Source organism: Agelaius phoeniceus, chromosome 2 (assembly GCF_051311805.1).
Source record: "Agelaius phoeniceus isolate bAgePho1 chromosome 2, bAgePho1.hap1, whole genome shotgun sequence".
Classification (NCBI taxonomy): domain Eukaryota; kingdom Metazoa; phylum Chordata; class Aves; order Passeriformes; family Icteridae; genus Agelaius; species Agelaius phoeniceus.
This window is the reverse complement of record NC_135266.1, coordinates 83,879,052-83,899,593: the sequence shown is the minus strand read 5'-3', so window position 1 is coordinate 83,899,593 and position 20,542 is coordinate 83,879,052. Positions and strand designations below refer to the sequence as shown.

Below are 20,542 nucleotides of genomic sequence, written 5' to 3'. Positions count from 1 at the left end.
GAGTGTAAGGATTAATGAAAATAATAGCTATAAAAATGGCTGTGGGCAAGAACAAAGAAAATGTGTAAAAACAGTTGGATAAATACCTGAAGGCACAAATATATAATGCCACACAGTGTAAGGGGAAAAATAATTTTCACTTTGTGTAAGGTGCTTTTGGACAATATTCTTCTTACCTAGTGGCACTGTACATCATTTTTATTCTATCTGACATCAACTGGGAAATAACCTGAAACACTAGATATTTCTGAAATAAAATGTCAAAACAATAAGGAAGATGCTTGAAGTTTTTTAACCCAAGGCCATTAGAAAGAAACACCAGATAACAACATGCTGCCTTAGATGTGTAGGGACTTGGGCCTTCTTTGTGGTCTAGGCTATCATCCAATTGTTAGTTACAAAAAGAGCCCCTGAAGTGATCTGGAAGCAGGGTCTGAAACAAGAATTAACAATGGCAATGAAATAAGGCAGCTTTTAAATATGTTATGAATATTAGCAAAAGTTTTATGAATCATACTGTATTTTAGATTGACTTTTTCATCCACAGAACAAAATGTAGTCAAATTTTATTCACATAAGTCCTTCTGGCATAAGATGTCACGTGCATCAGGCATAAGAATTGCTATAAGAACTCCCTCTAATAAACTGGTATTTGACTTTACTGCTACAACATGAAGGAGATGAGATAAAGTGACTTCATATACTTGGGATTAATAGTTTCTTAAGAACTGATTCATAGGATGACAAAGAAAGAGCTCTGTGGAGGAAGATTGGTCCCTCTTTTTAACATTTTATAATAGTTGTGACACAAACTTTAATTTTTATTTTGTGATGTATTTTATTTTTGTATGGACCAAATAAAAGAAGACTCTGCTGTCAATAGTCATAAGTCACAGCTATAACAAGCACATTAATTGTCCACAGTTGTGGGGTGTTATTGTAAATTTGTGCTATATGTGTCCTCCAGGAAAGCTGAAAATGGCAACAGGAGGCTTGAGTATAGGGCATGGGGAGACATTCCCTGGTACTCCATTGTTTATAATTAATATTTTTATAGTTTGTTTACTCATATAAACTGGACATAACAGTGGTACCTGTCAAAACAAGTCAATCATTATATCAGTCAAAGCATTTTATATTACCCATGTTCCTTTCCTCCCTGAAAGTGGAATTTGATTAATTAGAAACCTGGATTGGGCATCATTGTTCCAGGTTTAACAATTTTAACAAGCTCCATCTTTTGTAGCTGTATTGTAGAAGTGGCTGGCCCTTGGAAAGGCAGGAGTTGCCCCAGCTTGGGCTCCTCATTGCCATGTCCAGTTATTTGCAGGAGCATGGTTGATGTGTCATATGCCACAGAGCAGGCAGGCTTGCAGTGGAAGGGCCTCAGTGGGGCAGCTTGTTGGGGGTCCTTTCTGGTGGTCCTTTCTGTTTTGCTGCATGAAACAGTTTCTTAAAATCTGAATGCACACAGTGTTCTGCAGCAAATTAGGTTTTTTCACTCCTTTAGAAAATAAATGTGGCAAAAAGCAATGAGAGAATGTATAGGGAGGGGTGGTGACATTTATTCATGAAATCTCTAAATAAGTTAACCATTTATGATCTTCCTTTCAGGTATTTCATTCACTCTCTGTTTCATCCACATCCCCCAGGGTGCATGTGCTGAGGTGGTCTGTCTCACTTGTGTGTGATAGATACAAAGGACATGGGACATCAAACCCTTACCACATCTCTTGGCATTTTCTTGATTGACAACCATGAACTGACAGATTTTTGGATTAATTATTTATACCCTCCAGGAGTCTACTGTTATTATGGGTGGTCCTTTATACTGAACACTCCTTTCTTCAGTCTCTAAGCCACAAGGTGGCTGCTCATCTCCTGATTTTTTTCATTTAGTAAACACACATTTTTATTGATATAATCTGTTTCCCTGTTAGGCTTACAGGCAAGAGAATGGCAGATGTCACATGCTGCAGTCTTGCTGCCAACATCCCACTGTCATGGTACAGGGTCTTCTGCTGGCAAGACACCTGTTCAAAGGTCTTAGAGTGTCCAGACATTCTGTCCAGGCTTGACAGAAGTGACTCATTTTGATTTTTTTTGCTTGAGATGCTCTGTACTGTCAGTACATATGATTTCTCTAACTTTTGGTCTTTCTTCTAGTATTTACATTCCTGTTCCCATTCATATTTCATTTGTTAATATGATAATATTTCTGTTGAAAGTCCTATGCCTGTTGTGGGTTTCAGTAAGTCTATGCTCACAGGTCAGTTATGAGGTAAGGTGTACTGTGGTATAGCTAGGAATTAGGAATTACCTGTTCTATGTCTCTAAAGCACTGTTTTGGTTAACTACCTGAAAATCAAGCATTTCTTATCTATATTTTAGGGTTATGTCTTAAATGCTGCTATCTTTGGATTCCCTTTATTGGGAGCTGTGAAACTCTTGTTGGATTTCTGTTTTAAAATCCTTGCTCTGTTTGCTGATTTAAAATAAGCTTGATTCTCTGTGTAGGATAGTAGCAAAATGCAGCATCCATTTTTGGCACTCTGACTCAGTTTCTTTGACTTCACTTCTCATTAGAAAGCTGACATTACATAGCTGGAGTTGATCTTTTAGCTCCCTCTCTGGTTACTGCAAAGTGGTATACCTGCAGTGTTATTAACCCACTGTGTCTTTAACAGAGGTTTCATTATTTTTAATTATTATTATTTATTTTTATTAGTCCAACTTGCTGAGCTAACTATGTGGGGAGCATCCAAGCCTACTTTCACTAGAAAAATAGAACATATTGTTTTACTTATATTGTGATATATTTAAAACATGTGATATATTTAAAACATGTATCTGGTATGGCAAATAATGCAAAATAGATGTAAATAGCCGAATATTTTAACATGGTCTTGCTAGTAATCCCAGGAAAAGATATTACAAAATATCTTCGACTTATTAATAGTAGCATTTTTTTTCTGCAGTTTCCAGTTTTGGTGGAATAGCTTTTTTCCCTGTCCCTTTTCCTCTTTCTGATACCAGAAACGTCTTCTGTTTCATGGGATTATTAGACACTGTTAGTCATAGGATCGTTGATCAACATTTGTGGTACCCAAGGGCAGATGAATTTTACAAACACAAATCCAGTGGAAATGGAAGGAAATTTAGTTTGACTCAACATTGAGCCAGTCTTATAAGGGCCTATCCTCTTCAGTGATTGTGAACAAAGCTGAGTTTGACTTGGATGTGCACCAGTATTAGATCCAATTCTCACTTTTTTCCATCCTGAGGTAGTCTCTTCACTGAACCACAGAAACATGGAATGGTTTGAGTTGGAAGGGATCTTTAAGTTCCAAACCTGTTACTCATTAGTGTTAGATCAGGTTTCTCAAGGCCCCATCCAACCTGGCTTTGAACATCTCCAGGGGTGGGGCATCCACAACTTTTCAGGGCGGCCTGTGCCAGTGCCTCACCACCATCATCATAAAACATTTCTTCCTCAACTTCATTCTGAATTTATCTTCCATCTAATTCCTGTTGTGAGGAATTTGAGCACTCTCTCCAAAATCAGCTGTTTCTGTGAAGCAGATTGCACATCAGCCAAAGAGGAAGTGATCAACTCCTGATCTGTGTTCTGATAGAAATGTTTTCATGACCAAAGGAATCAACAAGAAAAAGGTTCTGCAATCAAATACGATGTTTTATGAAAAATGCCATTTAGAAAACATATCTTGTTCCATTGTTTGAATGATTCTCTGCTTTTAAAACAGAGTAAGAATCTGATGTAACACTAACCTGATGTAGTGAGTGATCAGAGATGCACACCAGGATTGAGCAAATCTTTCCAAAGTGTTCAAACAGAAACCTTGAGTCTAAATGAACTCAGATTGTGAACTTTCATAGCACTGATCTTCCCACTCATCTCTTCCCACATCCAGACCCCAGCCTTTCAGAAACCAAAAGCATGATTCACCTCATCTCTTTCAGATGTCTTGTTGAGATGAGATGAATCATACTTTAAAAGCTCTTAATGAATTTTCATTTATCGTACAGGTAGTATAAATGATAACCATAGTTGTCTGATGTCATTTGGCCATGTGAATCCTACCCAAAAGTTTTTGTGTAGTATACTTTCCATGTGCCCTAGCAATTAGCAGAAGTAATTTAAATTAAATTAAATGGGTCATTGTTCCATTCCCTGTTCCTTCCAAGAAGAAATCTTTTATAGAAGGCAAGTATGATTAAGCAAAGAAGTTAAATTATTATTGATTGACATGGAAAATTTTTCCTCAGTTTTTTTTCCTACCCACTATCCTTTTGCTCCCTGCAGTATTACCCCATCTTGTTCTGCTCTTCGAAGCCTTTCTGTAATCACTGTGGATTATTTGGATGGCCAAAGTTAGACCTTGCTTATAAATGCAATGTAGCCCCCACATTGTATCACAGCTAAAATTTATGTAGGCTGTAGTAGAAAAAGTTACTTGTTCCATTATTTTAAGCGTCACTTTTGTGATTTTTTTTTTCACTTTTTGGGAGCAGCCTGCATTGGTGCTCTTTTTTTTTTTATGTTTTCTTACATCCATTGTGCTACAACCATGCAGACAGCAAGCCAAGCCCCCACTCAGCACTGCAGAAAATGCAGGTGATTGTCTTGGCTACTACTTGCTTGTGTTGCAGCAGGACCAGGCTGAATTAGGACTCACTTTGAGCAAAGTGCAGGCCAGCTATGTGTGCAGAAATGGCATTGCCCTTTAAGTGTGTACCGTGTCAATAGAGGGGAGAGGAGGAGATGGAAGTGCACCACAACCTGTTCTTCCCACGGTCATGCCCGAGGTGAGCAGCAGGGCTGAGGAAAGCCCTCTGGCTGAGATCTAGCCCACTCATTTGCTCCCACCAGCATTCTGGAATATTCTCATATCTTTACTGGTAGAAGCCTCTACAAGTGGGGTTTAGATCAAATTGATTATAATTATGTCACCAAGAAATATTATTCAATCATTGTTCCTTGTCTGTAACTAGTGTTTTTAAAAAATTTCCATTCCTAATGTTTTATTAGAATATCTTTTCTCTTCTTTGTTAGAAGTCCCAGGAAAAATCCTTCCCTGCTGAAAAAATCACTATCTTTTTATCCATGTACTGACAGTAGCACATAAATAAGAGTGATTGCCAGCTTTAGCTGGAAATTCAATAAAGCTTTCTTTTAATTACCCTATACTTCTAAATTAACTTCATGTGTATTGTTAATAGCCAATTAATTAAGTACTGTTTCAATTGGAGATATAAATTCAAAGGTTTCTTTTTGTAATTTACAAAAAGAAATGGTGGGGCACATTCCATTAAGTAGTCCATTATGTGAGGTACCTGACCTCACATCTTTTTGAAGCTGAAATAATGATCAAATGAAAATAATGTGGTAAAAAAAATTAAAATAATTAATTCACTCTCCTTATCTTTGTACTCATACTAAGTACAAAGCTGCTAAAAATTTTGTGTGCATTAAATATACACCGTCCTTTAATTTTTATTGCCCAAGTAGTGTCCCTTTTGAGTTTGTGATGAAATGCCAGATTTCAGGCAGCTCACTTTTTAATACTGCATTTTACTGCTCAGGCTACAGCAATTATCAACATGTTTCTTTTAGGAATGAGTGAACAGCGTGGATTTCATAGATAAAACCAGTGATTACTCTCTAAATAGACATAACTGTTTTTCTGTACAGCTAAAAGAGAAATCCCTAGCTGGAGCAATAATCTAGGCAGGATATTGTCAGAAACAGCTTCTCTGTTCAGATGGAAGTCCCCATTAGCTACATAATCTCTGAAAAATTAGCTGTATGAAGTTAATTTTTATGGAAATCATGCACAGTAATTTCTGTCTTTTTCTTTGATTGAGAGGTAAAAATGTTCCTAAAAATTAAAGTAATGGTTTGCTTGTATGTGCAATGTGTCAGAGGGTAAGAAATATAGGAAAAGGGGAAAAGGTCTTTTTTTTTCCCCCCAATATCTATTTATTTTGCCTTCCTTTAATCATATCAGCATGTATCATTGACATTGTTACAAAGTTTGGGTCTCTGAGTGTTTATCTAGGAATTTCACAGATCACTGAATCGAAGTTAGATATTTACAAAGGACTACTGCTTTCTTTATGCGTCCATAGCCACAGATTTGTGTCTTAAGGAAAAAACCCACACTTTAAATCAAATGTCTGCACCTTCTCTCTTTTATTTTCACTGACCCTTCACTGTGGTACTACATGAACTTGCAAAACCTGTGCTAGACGTCTCCAAGTATTTTTCAAATTGTGTGGACAATCAGAACACCTTTCATTTTGTTCTGATAGATGGCAATGTTTTTTATAGTAATATTTACCAAACTCCCAAGTTTCAGTATTTTAATGCTGTTCATGGAAAGCTGAGCCATAACTTCTTGAGTAGGCTGCACTGGACCCCAGGGATGAGGGTGTACAGAATCACCACTGGTTAAATTGTTTTTGTCTCTACCTTTCTGTAATTGTAAATGGCAAAGAATTTACTTGCTTTAGTTCTGTCCCTGACCTTTCAGGAAAAGTGAAAGAGTGTGTTATTTGTATTTCTGAAAAAAAATACTCAAAGTGTACATTGTATATGCTACTCTTCCACTTCTCTTTAGTGTTCTATGTTGTATCGCTAATGTTTTGTTTGCAATATCTTTTCCAGGTCTAGGATTCAGTATTGCAGGAGGGGTGGGAAACCAGCACATCCCTGGGGACAACAGCATTTATGTCACTAAGATTATTGATGGGGGAGCTGCACAAAAAGATGGGAGATTGCAGGTTGGAGATAGACTTCTTATGGTAAGTATGACAAATTTTAATTCCATTTATTTAGCTAAAAATTGTTTCAGATAAGGACTTTCATTCACCATACATCTTTCTGGATGTAACCAAAATGACTGCTATAATAATTGTATTTCCATCATCTTCATTTTCCCCATTTTTAAAATATTTTTCTAATATTGAAGTAAAAAACCTCATTCCTCTGGAAAGCTAACATTTTATGAAGGCAGTGTATTATATTACTTTGACAAACCTTTTACAGAGAAGAGAATAAATGTCTTATGCATGTAAGGAACAAGTCAAAATGGACCATAAAACTTAAAAGATTTTAGACGAAGTGTTTGTTAAGGTAGTACTGATTCTACTGTTTATTGTACACAAATTAAAAGCTGTCATAACATGCCATAAATGACTCCCATGTAGCAACTGTCAGGGGGCCACTACTTACATTTCAGTACCTGTAGGAATGCTTTGCTTATGTGTTCCATATACATGTTAAAAACATTTTCCAAATTTTCTCTAGTGCGAGTTCATTGTTTTTTGTCAATAATGCTTTCCCACTCACAGAGTTTGTTTAATTCAAGACTGAGAGGGAAATCCTGACCCTGGTGAATCAGCACAAGTTAATCTATGTCAACTTGTATTCATGTCAATGTATTTGCATAGATCTCAGCAGGTAGAGAAATATTTTTTTAATAAGTGCAATGAAAAAAAAAGAACAAACTAGTACTGCATTAGCCCTGTTCTGTGATGTGATATTTAAGCAGTTGACCTTTTTTGCTGCCTGTGAAGCTGGGCCTAATTGAGGTTTTCTTTATTTGGCTAGGGACATTATGTTCCAGTCACATATGAAGATGGGCATTAATTTTATGACAGAGTACTAAACAGAACTGGAAAGGCACTTGGTTGCTGGGTTGATGACTCTTTGTCTTTTTTAATTAACCCAAATGGGTAGAAAAAACAGCTTAAGGATCAACTGGTGTTAGCAAAATCAGACCAAAATGAAACTAGAACTCAAAAACTTCTTTGGCATTTTGTCTTTGCATAATCTCAGCATCGTGAAATTCAAGTCACTGTTGGATAATGAAGTTTTGGTTTATTTTGGTGCAGAAATGTATATTTTTATTTGCAAAATTTGCACTTTAGTTATTTTGCAACTTGTTACAAATCTGCTTCTGTTCAGCTGGTTTTATTGCTTTTTACTCTGATGAGAATTCCTTGCAGTTTTTGTGTTATCTGCAATTTTTTGTTACTTTACTCCTAATTTTTTCCAATTCACATGAGGTAGTAAATACCTTATATAAAAGGAAATCAAATAGATGCAAATCCCCCACATTCACCCTCTCCAATGTAATTTCATATTTCATTAGAATTAATTTAAACAGAAATATTTTCTGTACCACTGTGCATAAATTCATTCTTTTCAGATTTTTACAGGAGTAGTTTATTAAGCATCTCAGCCTTCAAACTGTGATTCACTGCAGTCAGATATAGATGTTTCTCCATTGTGACAATTGTGACAATTTTCTACTTCTGAAAATGAGCAGAGGTCATTTGCATTACATTTGATGTCTTTGTTCTTCTTTCCTTTCAGTCTGGACTGTTTTTCTTCACTAAAGTGTTGTCTCCTTTTATCACTGTATGTAAAATGAGCAAAAAAAAAAAATCATTCCAAGTATTGCTCTCCTCTACATGTAGTAGTACTTCCAGACCAAGGTTTTCACTGTTGCACAAGAAAATACTAGTCAGCTTACTCTCTGTGTACTGTAATCATTGCGTATTCAGAGATTCGTTCACAAGATCAAAACTGTTTCTAAAATTCATGCAGATTGCAGCCATGTTTCTTGGTTCTCTCCAACTAGACAACCTGATTTAACTTCTGTACCTTCAGTATTTTTCTATCATAATTTGTGAATTATCTGTCAGTTCGTGGCATAAACTTCATGTTCCTTTATGAATAGTGAGTGAAAAAATTAATTACTTTCTTTTGGCAGTGTTTCAACAGAGTATTACCCTTGTCGTCTATGTGGTCCTACTTCTGTTTCACTGATTTCTTGATTATTTGTTTGAGCAGTTCCTCTTTTTTTTGTTTTTTCCTTCTCGGTAACTCATCCTTTCTTGATCTTTGGCTTTTTCCATCATTCTCTACAGAATTTAAAAGAATTTGTCATCCTTGTGGAATTCTCAGCAGCTGCTGGGTAGCTTTTTTAATTTTCGTATCTGTGTTGTGATAATTTTGTGTGAAACGCTTTCAGATCCTGAAGAAAGTGCAAATCAACTTAATATAAATTTAAGAGGTGATGAAAGTGTAGAAGCAAAATAAAAACTAGTATTGAAATGTAAGACAAGAATGGGCCACCTGAGCATTTTGCAGCTTGATGACCCTACTGTTATTAAATGCAGATTGCATATAGTGTGTTAAGCATTTCTGAAGATGTATTCTGTAAATAATACATTGTGATTATTGTGAAATCTGTGCAAGGGCATGTTATGCAGTTATGTTCTTGTGTCACTTAAGACTTACTAACCTGAGCACTTGCTCAGGACAATGCTGCATTGTACATTAATCCTGAGGTACCTGTTGGAAAAATACTGGTGAAAGCATGAGGGTTTAAACCCAAAAACCGAATGGTTTTTCTAGGTATATATGAAAGGATAAGACCAAAGCTCTTCTCTGAAGACTTACAGCTAGGGGAAAAATACTCCCTCACTGTGTTCTGGTGGTAAGGCCTCCTTCTGCTGGTGGTAATGCTAGCAATGAGAATCCCACTGCAGTGGGTGTCTCAGCTTCTGTCCGCAGTGGAAAGGACAAAAAGTAAAGCATGTACAGAGCATCACAGACCACCATGGTAATTCAGGGTCAGCTATAGGGCCAACAAGGTTGCTCAGGGATTTATCCAGTTGCATCTCAAAAATCTCCAAGGATGGAGGTTGCAGAGCCTTTGTAGGAAACTTGTTCCACAGCTCACCTGTCCTCCTGAGGAAAGGACTTCTCCTGATAACCTGTTTGGCCCTCTCTTGTTTCAACATCTGTCTGCTGTCACTCATCCTGTTACCACATGTGACTCTGAAAAGCTTAGCTTTGCCTTGATGATCTTCCTGTAAGCACTGGGGGTCTGTTAATAGTTGTCTTCAGAGGAACCCCTTCTCCAGGCTGAAAGTGCCAAGATCCCTCATTTTCTCCTCAGCAGGAGATGGTCAGTGCTCCATCCCCAACCATCTCAATAGCATATCTCTCAACTTGCCTATAGTGCAGGAACCAGAACTCAACAGAGTTTCCAGGTTCAGGCTAACAAGTGTTAACTATTGGGCAATAATCCTTTCCTCATTCTCCAGCCCTCTGCTCCTGCTCATCCAGCCCAGGACGCTGTTGACCTCTTTGCTGCCGGGACACACAGCTGGCTCACGACCAGCTTGCCATCCATCAGGAGCCCCAAGCACTTTTCCATAGAGATGCTGCCAGGCTGTCAGTGCCCAGCCTGTGCTATTGATGGGAGTTAGCCTGTGCCAGGAGCAGGATTTACTGTTTCTTCCTACTGAACATCATAAAGTCTTCTTCAGGTCCTTCTTCCAATCTTTGGCAGCTCTGCCTTCGAGTATCTCACAGTGAAATGAAGTGTCACCTGCAAACATGATGCATGTCTCACCTCTTCAAGGTCACTGCTAATGATGATCAAGAAAAGCTGATAAATGGTTTCAGTTATTACAGCTCAGATAATAATTACTTTTTTTATCTCATACCATCATCTTACTTTGGACAAGTTTGTTATCTACAGAATGAGTAAATGAGAAATCAGTATAAAACTGGTCCTAGCTTTTTACTACTACATAACAAAACTAATAGCAAGGCATTTTTCAGGGAAAACGCTAAAACCATTAGGGTTTAAAGGAAAATGCATATTATTATTAATCTTTTATTGCTATTAGCTTTTCTAAAATACATCTCATATGCCAAAATACCCTTCCAAGTTTGGGCTGTATCCTGTTGCTTCTTTCCCCATATAGTCACAGAGATCAGTGATTGTATATAACAAGAGGTCTAATTTGATTCTGTTTTCTGGATGGAAACAGGAGGAAGAAACAGGAGTCACATTCCTTTTCAGAAATGTATACTTCCTTTCTGAAAAAAGGTGTTATTTTCTGGTAGTTTCATAGGACTGTTGTGGGCTTGTGACTGTGCCATTGTTGATGTGTTCCTTATAGGGTCTCCTACCAGTATCTGTTTCTTTCAGATTGTGTATGAATGCAGGATCACGTTTGTATTGAAGTGCATAAAATCAGAGGATGTAAGATGCATCTAAATTTGCACTTGGTTCTGATCAGAGGTGTTTTTTAAAGTGATTTTGGCTGTCTTTGTGGGATTGTCTTTTAGAAAACAGCCCAACACTTGTGCAACTAACTCACGAGTCCATGGGATTATAAGTATTTAGTTAATGCAAACAGATTTATATCCTTTGTACAAATCATTACTCTTCAGCACTGGAAAGCATCCCACTTTTTGCAGCCTTTTAAGTGAGTGAGTTTTGAAAAAGGCCATCAGTATTCTAGGTTTACAGCTGGCAGGTTGCAGGTGTTTACTGGTAAATGTTCAGCCAGGAAAATCCACTGTCTGAATGAAAAGTTGAATATTACAGAAAAGCAAACATTACCACTGGTAAGGTAAAGATCACCCCTTTATCTCATTCACTTAGTGAATCAAATCTTTCTTAGCCTAAATCAATAGAGGAAATGAACAAATCCCCTTTAAGAAAGAAAAATTAAATAAGACAGACTTATTCCTCTGGAGCTCTTATCCTCATATCAGCTTATATTGTTCTGAATGAAATTACTCTTTAGAGCACTTGTGCAGTCATTTTGGGGATTCTGAGCTTTTCTAGCTGCTTTTTGGGGCTTTTGATTTTCAGTATGAATCTAGGAAAACTTCCAAATAAAACATTCTTGCTTAGGTTTATACTTCATTGCCCTGATTATGCTATTTAGGAAAAAAAAACACCCCATTCTTTTTATATCTCTTTGGCATAATTTCTTATTGATTTCCCCCATCACTCAAATAGCTTCTTTGATTGGACTTTTATCTTTAATTTCCTTCTCTACTGCTATTTTATTTCTTTCCCTTATTTGTTTCTCATGTTACCAGTATGTCTTATATCACATACTTTCTATTTAAAGAAAAAGCTTTTCTATTTTTTTTTCTGCAGATGCCATTTGCATTTTTAAATTTTCACTGCATGTAACTTTTCCAATTAGAAAAGTCCCATTTATTCCATGCCTTTTTTTCTTTCTGACTCCTATCCTTTGGCTCCTGTCACAGTATTTTTTGTCTCAAATATACAACTTTGTGACAAAACTGACCACTCAGATAAATATCTTTTTTAGCATTTGCCTTAAGGTTTGGTTTTTTCCTTAATTAACTGCTACTCAAATTGTCTTCTTAGATCCAGAAAGTTGGCATGCAGTTCCCATTCTACCCACTCAGAATTAAGTCCACCATTCTGCACAAAAATTCAGCCTCTCAGAGGATTGCATGCTATATACACTTTGATTTCTTACTTTGTGTGCATCACCTACTCTTTATCTTCTTTACCTCTAACTCAACCCTTTTTTTGCAAGCTATATGCAAAAAATAAATAAGGTTATCTCTACAGGAGGAAGCAAAGCTTTGCCATAATGCATTTATTGGGCCAAACCACTGAAAAAGCCAGATTTAGTACTTACAATTCTGTCAATATCAAGGCATCTTTTATGGAAGAAATAGCTTCAGAAATAGTCTCTCTTGACATAAATCTCAACATAAAAGTCAACTACAACATCATATTTCCTATTATTATCATCATCTCTGTACAGTGTTTTAAGGAAAGATGACCAGAGTTTCCTCTACATACTGCAGTCATCTTGCAATAATATCTTGGGGTCTGAACAATAGAATTCTTCTAAGTATTCAAGTTTTTTGTATAGCAGAACACATACAGATGTCTTTATTTGTGATCATTGTTTTATGGTCAAAAAGTAGAAAATATATTGATAGACGCACATAGGATTGTTAATAGAAATTTTAAATGCAAAGCAAGAACTGCCTTCTGAAGGAACTCTGGAAGTGCAAGTCGAAGGTGATGTTGGCAAATGATTAAGGAAGGTGATCTCATCTCCTTCTCTAAGAGCTCCCACTTAAAAGAGACCTTATGACCCCACTGAGGATCTTAATTTTTATGAATGAATCAACAAGTTTGTTTGTTTGTTTTCTCTTGAAAATAAAGACATTGAGTCTTTATTTCTTTGTTTACTGGGAACTGAGCAGTCCAGGACAAAATGATTTTACGTAAACTTTGCCATGAACTCTAGGATCTTTATGTCTATAAAAATAAACATAATGCTGAACTGCATAGACATTAGAATTGCTTGAACTCCTTAAGTCCTAACTTCTAGATTTCAGTCATTTGTACAGTGTTGGTAAAACACTGTCCCATAATGTTATTGTCAGAGAGAAGACACAGGACCTGCTGCATCAAATATGTTTTCTATTATAATACTTTACTTTCTGTTTCTAAAATGGCTTTTTGTCTTCTTTACTGCACAACTGTGACATCCAAGTATCTTGTGATGATTTTTATAAGCTAAATTTATGGAAACAAACCCCAACAAAAACCAAAATCCAACACCTTTGGAAAAGAAGTTGCATCAAGTCAATTTTGTCACATTTTTTCAATTGTGACGTTGTTTTTATTCACTTCTCAAAAGACCAAAAATTCAAAATCCAGACAGTTCTAAGATATTTTATTTTTTGTCTTTTTTTGACTGAGAACATTTTTTACAGTAGCTGTAAAATAGGTGAGGTTATGTGAGATTTTCTCTACTTCAAAAAAACTTAGGATGAAATGTAAGAAATACAATATTGGAGTAAAATCCCAATATTATCAGATGGGATGTGCCTGGCCCCATCTGACCCTTGCTTCTGGGCCAAAGGTGGCAACTGTGGTGTTTCACCTCAGAGACACCTTTGGCCGGCTGGGTGCTGCAGCTGGGCACTCAGAACAAATCCAGGCATGGTAGGAACTCAGTTCACCTCTGGTGGAAAGGCTCCAGGCTAGGTGAAGAGGAAAAGGAGATGGATTTTGCAGAGGGTTTAATCCAGAGTTTATTCCAGAGTCACACATGTCTGAATCTTGGTATCCCAACCGCATGGTCTCCGTGTCTTTTCAGCTCGGGGGCAGGGGGAGGGAAGGGACAGGTGAGCCACCAACCAGGTGGGAGAGGGGCAAGGCTCAGGGGACAATGACACTTGGACGAGACAATGACCCCAGGGCTGAGGGGCATCTTTTGAACTTTTGCCAATCACAGGACGCCCCTGCTGGAATGATAAGAGATTGACTGACAGCACTTAGCAAGGAGGCAAGGGGGAGGGGAAGGGAGAGGTTGGCACACCTGGGGGCCTGGGATAGGTGAAACAGGAAATGGCATCACACTGCAACAATACAATGTGCAGACAGTGTGGGAAGGAGAAGAGATAAAGGATAGCTTTGTGGTCATCTTTCTAAAATGTGTGAATCGGAAGTGTCTGGCAGTTTTAAAATACATAAACAAGAAAGGCATAATTTCAGTCACTTCTTCCTGCCAGCCTATTAATTGAAGCATTTATTTATTAAAGGTATATATAAGTTATTGCTCTTCATAACAAATAAAGATTTATAGAAGTTTATATAGAAGAAATTAATAAATAGAAATTTATAGAAGATAGGCATAAGATTTTTATTTAAATAGAAGAGCTGTCAAAATACAGCATACTCTGTCAGCAGCTCCCTTCTGAGTGTTAGACTCTATCACTGCCCTTCATGTCAAATTATCATAATATACCTGCCATTGTCTCTTTTCATTACCCTTAAAACCAAGCCTGAGAATTATGCAGGGAAAAAAGTTTGGACAGAATCCTTACATTCAGCAATACTGTCCAATAGAAATAATTTTTTCTTAGTGGTGATGAAATCATTTGAATATGAAGAGTCCTTCAGTGATTCACAATAGCTGAATTTCTTTCCAGTTGCCAAACCCTTTGGCCATTGCTTATTGTCACATTCAGGTTTCTGATAATTTATTGATACTAAATTCCCTGGAAATAATATACTTTTTTCTGCAATTTACCGTTATACTATAGTGAGGAGGGAATTCTGCTTTCATCTTGCATAATCTTTAAAAGGAATCCTTGCAGTAACTGTGGAAGTTGGAGGATGGCAATTTAAATGACAGTAAAATGTTTCAAATACAACATTCACTGTTAAATGTAGGTCAGTGGAACAGGCTCCCCAGGGAAGTGGTCACAGCAGCAAGCCTGCCAGAATTCAAGGAGAGGCTGGACAATGCTTTTAGTCACGTGGTTCAGTTTCAGGCAGTAGTGTGAGGAGCAGGGAGAGGGACCCAATGATCCTTATGGGTCCCTTCCAACTCAAGGTATTCTGTGATTCTGTTATTTCTCTTGTCTTATGCCATATGCCTGAAACCTGGATCTACACCCTTTACTTTTTTTTTCCCCCCTATTCTGTAATTTCTCCATTCAGGAGTTTTATACATTTTGTGGCAGGGAGCATTCACAGTTTTGTTTATAGGAGGACAACCTAATGTTGACAGTCTGTTCATACGGTGGATTTATATGTGAATAAATCTTATATTTCTCTACAATAAACCACTTCAGATGCTTTTCTTTTGATTTTCTTTTTGTGGGAGTAAAGCATAAATAGGCAAAAAGCCACCATTTCCTTTCTTACTTTTATCTGTAGTCTTCTATCCTTGCTTAAGTGTTTTTCTCTTCTAAAAAAAGTACAGAGCTAGTACAACATTCTCTTACTTTTTCAATGTCTTTTTCCTGTGCTTCCAGAAAACTGACAAACTTTCACAATTAAAAATATCTTTTCCCCATCCTGAACTGCCTTTTTTCAATTCCTGCACCTCATATGTATTCTATATGCCATTTTTTATCTCTGCTTGTTTCAGTTGTCAGTGTCGTATCAGTGATGGAAAGATTTGGGTGTGTTGGGTATTTCTGAGGTCCCACTTCTGGAGGCTAAGAGATTAATTAGGAAATTTATTTTGATAGGTCAAATACTGTAGACAGTTTCTGTAACTGATGTGGTGCTATTAATTTATTATTAAATACAGTTTTATATTGCTGATTATACCAGTAGCAGAAAATCACAAAGAACTTTTTTCATTGTCAAAACCAAGTGCCTTCTTGACCCATTTTGATTCTGTGTAGCAATATCGCTACATGAGTCTTTGAACATGGATGTGCTAAGAAAACTTTATTTTCTACCCTGCAGCAGAATTGCTTCTATAATCTTTAGTGCTCTTCATTTACAGCAACATTCCAAACATTTTGAAAACTGCAAAGATGTATCATTTTTGTGTCTATTTCTGCATTTCAACTCACCTCTCTGATTTCTCCTCTAAGGTAAATAATTACAGTTTAGAAGAAGTTACCCATGAAGAGGCAGTAGCAATACTGAAGAACACATCAGATGTAGTGTATCTGAAAGTTGGAAAGCCCACCACCATTTACATGACAGATCCATATGGCCCACCAGATATTACTCACTGTAAGTGACTTCTGCAACTTATTTTACAAGAGATATTTCAGTTTGTCAGATGATTGTATTTTTTCATAGCTTGTAAAGTACCCCATTAAAGTTTATGAAACAGCTTGGAAGGCTACAAAAATGAAATGTTTATTGCCACCTAAGAATGCTGTGCTCAAGAAATATTGCAAATAATTTAACTCTGTTAAAGTATTTTTGCAGCAAAAGTAGCAATGTAGAAGATATATGGCTGTGCTGGTTCCAATTAGCCATTGTCCAAGTGATCGGACTGAACTGTAACTCTTGTGAAGATTACAGCAATAAGTACATGCAAATGCATTTTGTAATATGATTAAATTTGTAGCCTGGAGTCCTCTGTCCACTGAAAAATTGGAACAAGCAGCAAACCATCTTGTACAAACTTAGTAGAAGCCTGAGGCAAATCTATCTCATATTTGAATAAAATATTTTACTGGAATGTAAAAAGCTCTGCTCTACTTAGACAACTTTACCTATTTTCTGTGGCTATCCAGCTTGTGAAATCAAAGAATGGTTTGGGCTGAAAGGGACCTTAAAGACCATTTAGTTAAAGTCCCCCTGCCATGGGCAGGGACACCTTCCGGTAGACCAGGTTGCTCAGAGCCACTTCCAGGGATGGCATACCCATGGTTTCTGTGTTCCAGTGCTTTATTGCTCCCATAGTGAAGAATTCATAAATCATTGGTCCACTTTGCTTTATTCTCAGTCTATCCATTAACTTTATATATGTTCATCAGGATTTTTTTTCCAGAGGACCAAGGCCTTATTTGTCCTTGCATTCAATACACATGCCATTGTGGGAAAATTTGTTTAAATAATACTGTAAAACTCAGTGGAGTATCTCATAGGAAAGGAAGATATCCTCATTTAAAAACCAACTGATTTCAATCAGTCTGTCATACCCATGCATTCTAAAGCATCTAGGCTCATGTCCAGCACTCAGGTAAAAAGATGTGCATCCAGGTGCATCCCCAGGACTCCCTGAGGTGACCATGTACAAGGGTTGGTGGCTGGCTGTGGAGTCCTTATCAGACACACACACATACACACACACACATATATATGGGCGTTTTTTGTTGGTTTTTGGGGTTTTTTTTTATGTTGACAACCTCCTTGCTGGAGTGCTTTTTGGACCCTTAGAAGATGACAGCAGTAAGGATCTTCTGTCTCTGCCATCTGTCCTTACTATGCATGTCTTTAGGATTTACTCAGATCTCTGCTGGCTCCCTGTCTGAGTGTCCTAGGCTCCAAACTAGTCTTTATCTCCCACCACCATCTCTTAATGGCTTGAATATTTGCTTTAGTTTGGATGTAGGCTTTTCTGGCATGTTGCATGTAATTATATTGAATATTGATGAATCTAGCTTTATCAATACATGCCATTCCTATACTACTCCTGCCACTCCTCCTGGTGTCCATACCCAGGCATCTCCATTCCCTTGGCATTCACAGCAGTGTTAACATTTCAGCTGCACTCTTTATACCACTGGTGCCTGTTAGTCTAAACGGTTCGTTACTGAAGACTCCCTTTCTTCATTATTGTTCATTAAAAACTGTCTGCCCTGGGTTCAGCTGCAAACAGGGACCAGCTGCACCATCTAGCAACTGGATGGAAAGATAATTTTTGACAAGAGCTTCAGCAGTCAATCCACACTCATCTTGATTTTCTGCTAATAATTCTGTGGGCACTTAAGGCAAACTAAAGGTGGAGAAATTTACTGAGGGCAGTAAATGCTAAGGATTTAAATTTTTCTGCAGTGTTGCAGTGTTGCTGTTGTGGACTGACAAAGTTGAGGGAAAAGCTAAATATCCCAAATCCTCCTTATTCAGTCTGCTCCATGAAAACAGAAGGGAAAGTTTTGTGACATGCATGTCAGTGGTATGTGACATGCATGTCAGCCATGCTGAGGATGCCTATTTAGTTAGCAAATGTTACAACAGATGGCAATCATGTTCAGTAGCAGCCTGGTCTGGGTCTTAGCAAAGGCCAGGAAGTAAAAAGGCTAAATGTCCCTATCCAGTCTTGAGCTTTATACTTTCAAAATAATAATTTTGCAGTTCTAAAACAGTGTGGTTTATTATGTCAGATTATAGATCAACAGCATATGAGAAGACAGAAACAATTCCAGGGAGAAAGGAAAGGTTGAAAAGATTTGCAGTAGCCCTTCCCAAGCTGTTGGTGCATACAGATTCATTTATCCTCAGGGAACCTTTCATTACACCTACATGTTCAGAGTATTTCAGAATGCATAATGGCCTTTCCCTGTAGAGAGATTTTACTTTGAAGCATTCTGTATCTCAGCATCTGAAAAAAAGACTGAAACTAATACTAGAAAGTTTGGCTGTCTTCTTCTCATGAGAAAATTAATCACAGCTCATTGCAGAAGCATGTAACACTGATTTTTCTATTTATCCTTTCTTTTTCTAATTAAATTAACTAGAGATAGAATACAACTATTACTGCATCTCTTCAGTCATAAATGTCCCAGATAACTTCAGAATAGCAAAAAGCACACAAACAAACCCTGCAAACCCAAAAAATAAACAAACAACACAGTAATGTAACTTTCATCATTAATAATTAATATGTAAGATATTTGCATCAATTTTCCATTTTAAGAGATTTACCATGGTCTAAATATCATCTGTGTTGATACTGAAATTTCAATTACATTGGGGATTTGGTCACCTGTAGTAGATCCCAGATTTGAATGTATACATAATTCTTGCCACACATAAAATTCCTGCTCTTATCCTCCATTGAGTTCTTACTATGTTACTCCCATTACTGCACTGGAGCCAAAAAGAGTGCTTTTAATCTCATTCTTTCCTAATTGCATTTCCTTCTGCTAGTCCTAAGTGAAGAAAATGTTTCCTGTCTCTCAAACAGGAGACCTATTCAGACTCTCTCTTCAGGAACTAAAGATCCTCTAAAGAGTGAATCCCTGCAAATAAGCCAGCATCATTATTCTTATTATTGTTATTGTTGTTGTTGTGGTTGCTGCTGTTGTTGTTATTTTCAGTAAAACTCCAGCTGTTCATTCTTTGTTGTTATATTTTAAGCTCTCTCAAGCCAGGATTGTTTGTTTTGATCTCATTTACAGCATTGAACCATTTTCTTGGTAATTAAATTTAAAAAATTATGTTCTTGTGCCATCTAATGAAACATGGAAGTTGCTGACTAGAAATGTTCATTTTTACCATCAGCTTATTCTCCACCAATGGAAAATCATATACTCTCCTCTGGAAACAATGGCACTTTAGAGTACAAGGCATCCCTGGCCCCTATCTCCCCAGGAAGATACTCACCCATTCCAAAGCACATGCTTGTGGAGGACGACTACACCAGGTCAGAGGCTTCTCTTTGTTTGTTCCCTTTCATGCAATTGTAAAGAACAAAAGTTAAGCATTCAGTGCATCTCAAATAGAATACAGCATACTGCAGATTTCTATTCAGACTTTTTTTTTTTAAATAATCCCCAAAGAATTGTGACTACTATATGGATGTACAGTAGCAGAATTGTATCTGTGTAGTTAATTTCAAGGTAGAAGAGACACAGAGGAAAATGCTGGGAGGGTTCTTTTATGCCTTGTTTTAGGTGAACACTGAATGTCACTGATGAGACAGTGTGTATTTATCTTTTCGTTTGAAGAGCACTACCATTCACCTGGAAGACAGAAGTTGTTCAGTTTGAAAAATGAGCCCTTATTATAATGTCTAATGCCACAGAAAATGAGATTTTTTTTTGTGCTAGGAGGGGGCTGTTCTGATCTGCTAACGTGACTTGCTGTGTCTTACAAATCAAAGAATCTCATCCACTTACGTATTCATCAGCTTCATAACCCACTAATTTGCATTTCATTTTTCTTGTTGCATGTGATTACTATCTTAAGCAGCTTAACTTGTTGGATCAGACAGATTCAGAGTAACTAAGTCATGATACAGTGTTTAATCAGTACATAAATGTGTGGAAACCACACCTTTCTTCCCTGTCTTGGTTAAAAGAGTTTCTCTTTTGTTTTGATTGAGAATGCAAAGCTGAAATTGATTTCCTTCAATTTATGAGACATTCAATTAGGATGGATTTTCTCTGAATGGCTCCGAGAAGTTACATTTTTAATTAATAGTTAAACAT

General features: G+C 37.1%; 1 protein-coding gene across 29 annotated transcripts in view; it reads left to right on the top strand.

Annotated features, from left to right (window-relative positions):
- Nucleotides 1-20,542, top strand: part of DLG2 (discs large MAGUK scaffold protein 2) — a 983,885-nt gene that overhangs the window by 702,377 nt on the left and 260,966 nt on the right. For all 29 annotated transcript variants that reach the window (XM_077174030.1, XM_077174027.1, XM_077174034.1 and 26 more), the window contains 3 exons: nucleotides 6,689-6,825; nucleotides 16,244-16,388; nucleotides 19,614-19,755. In XM_077174030.1, the coding sequence (XP_077030145.1) occupies nucleotides 6,689-6,825; nucleotides 16,244-16,388; nucleotides 19,614-19,755 (424 nt within the window). The remainder of the gene's footprint in view (nucleotides 1-6,688; nucleotides 6,826-16,243; nucleotides 16,389-19,613; nucleotides 19,756-20,542) is intronic.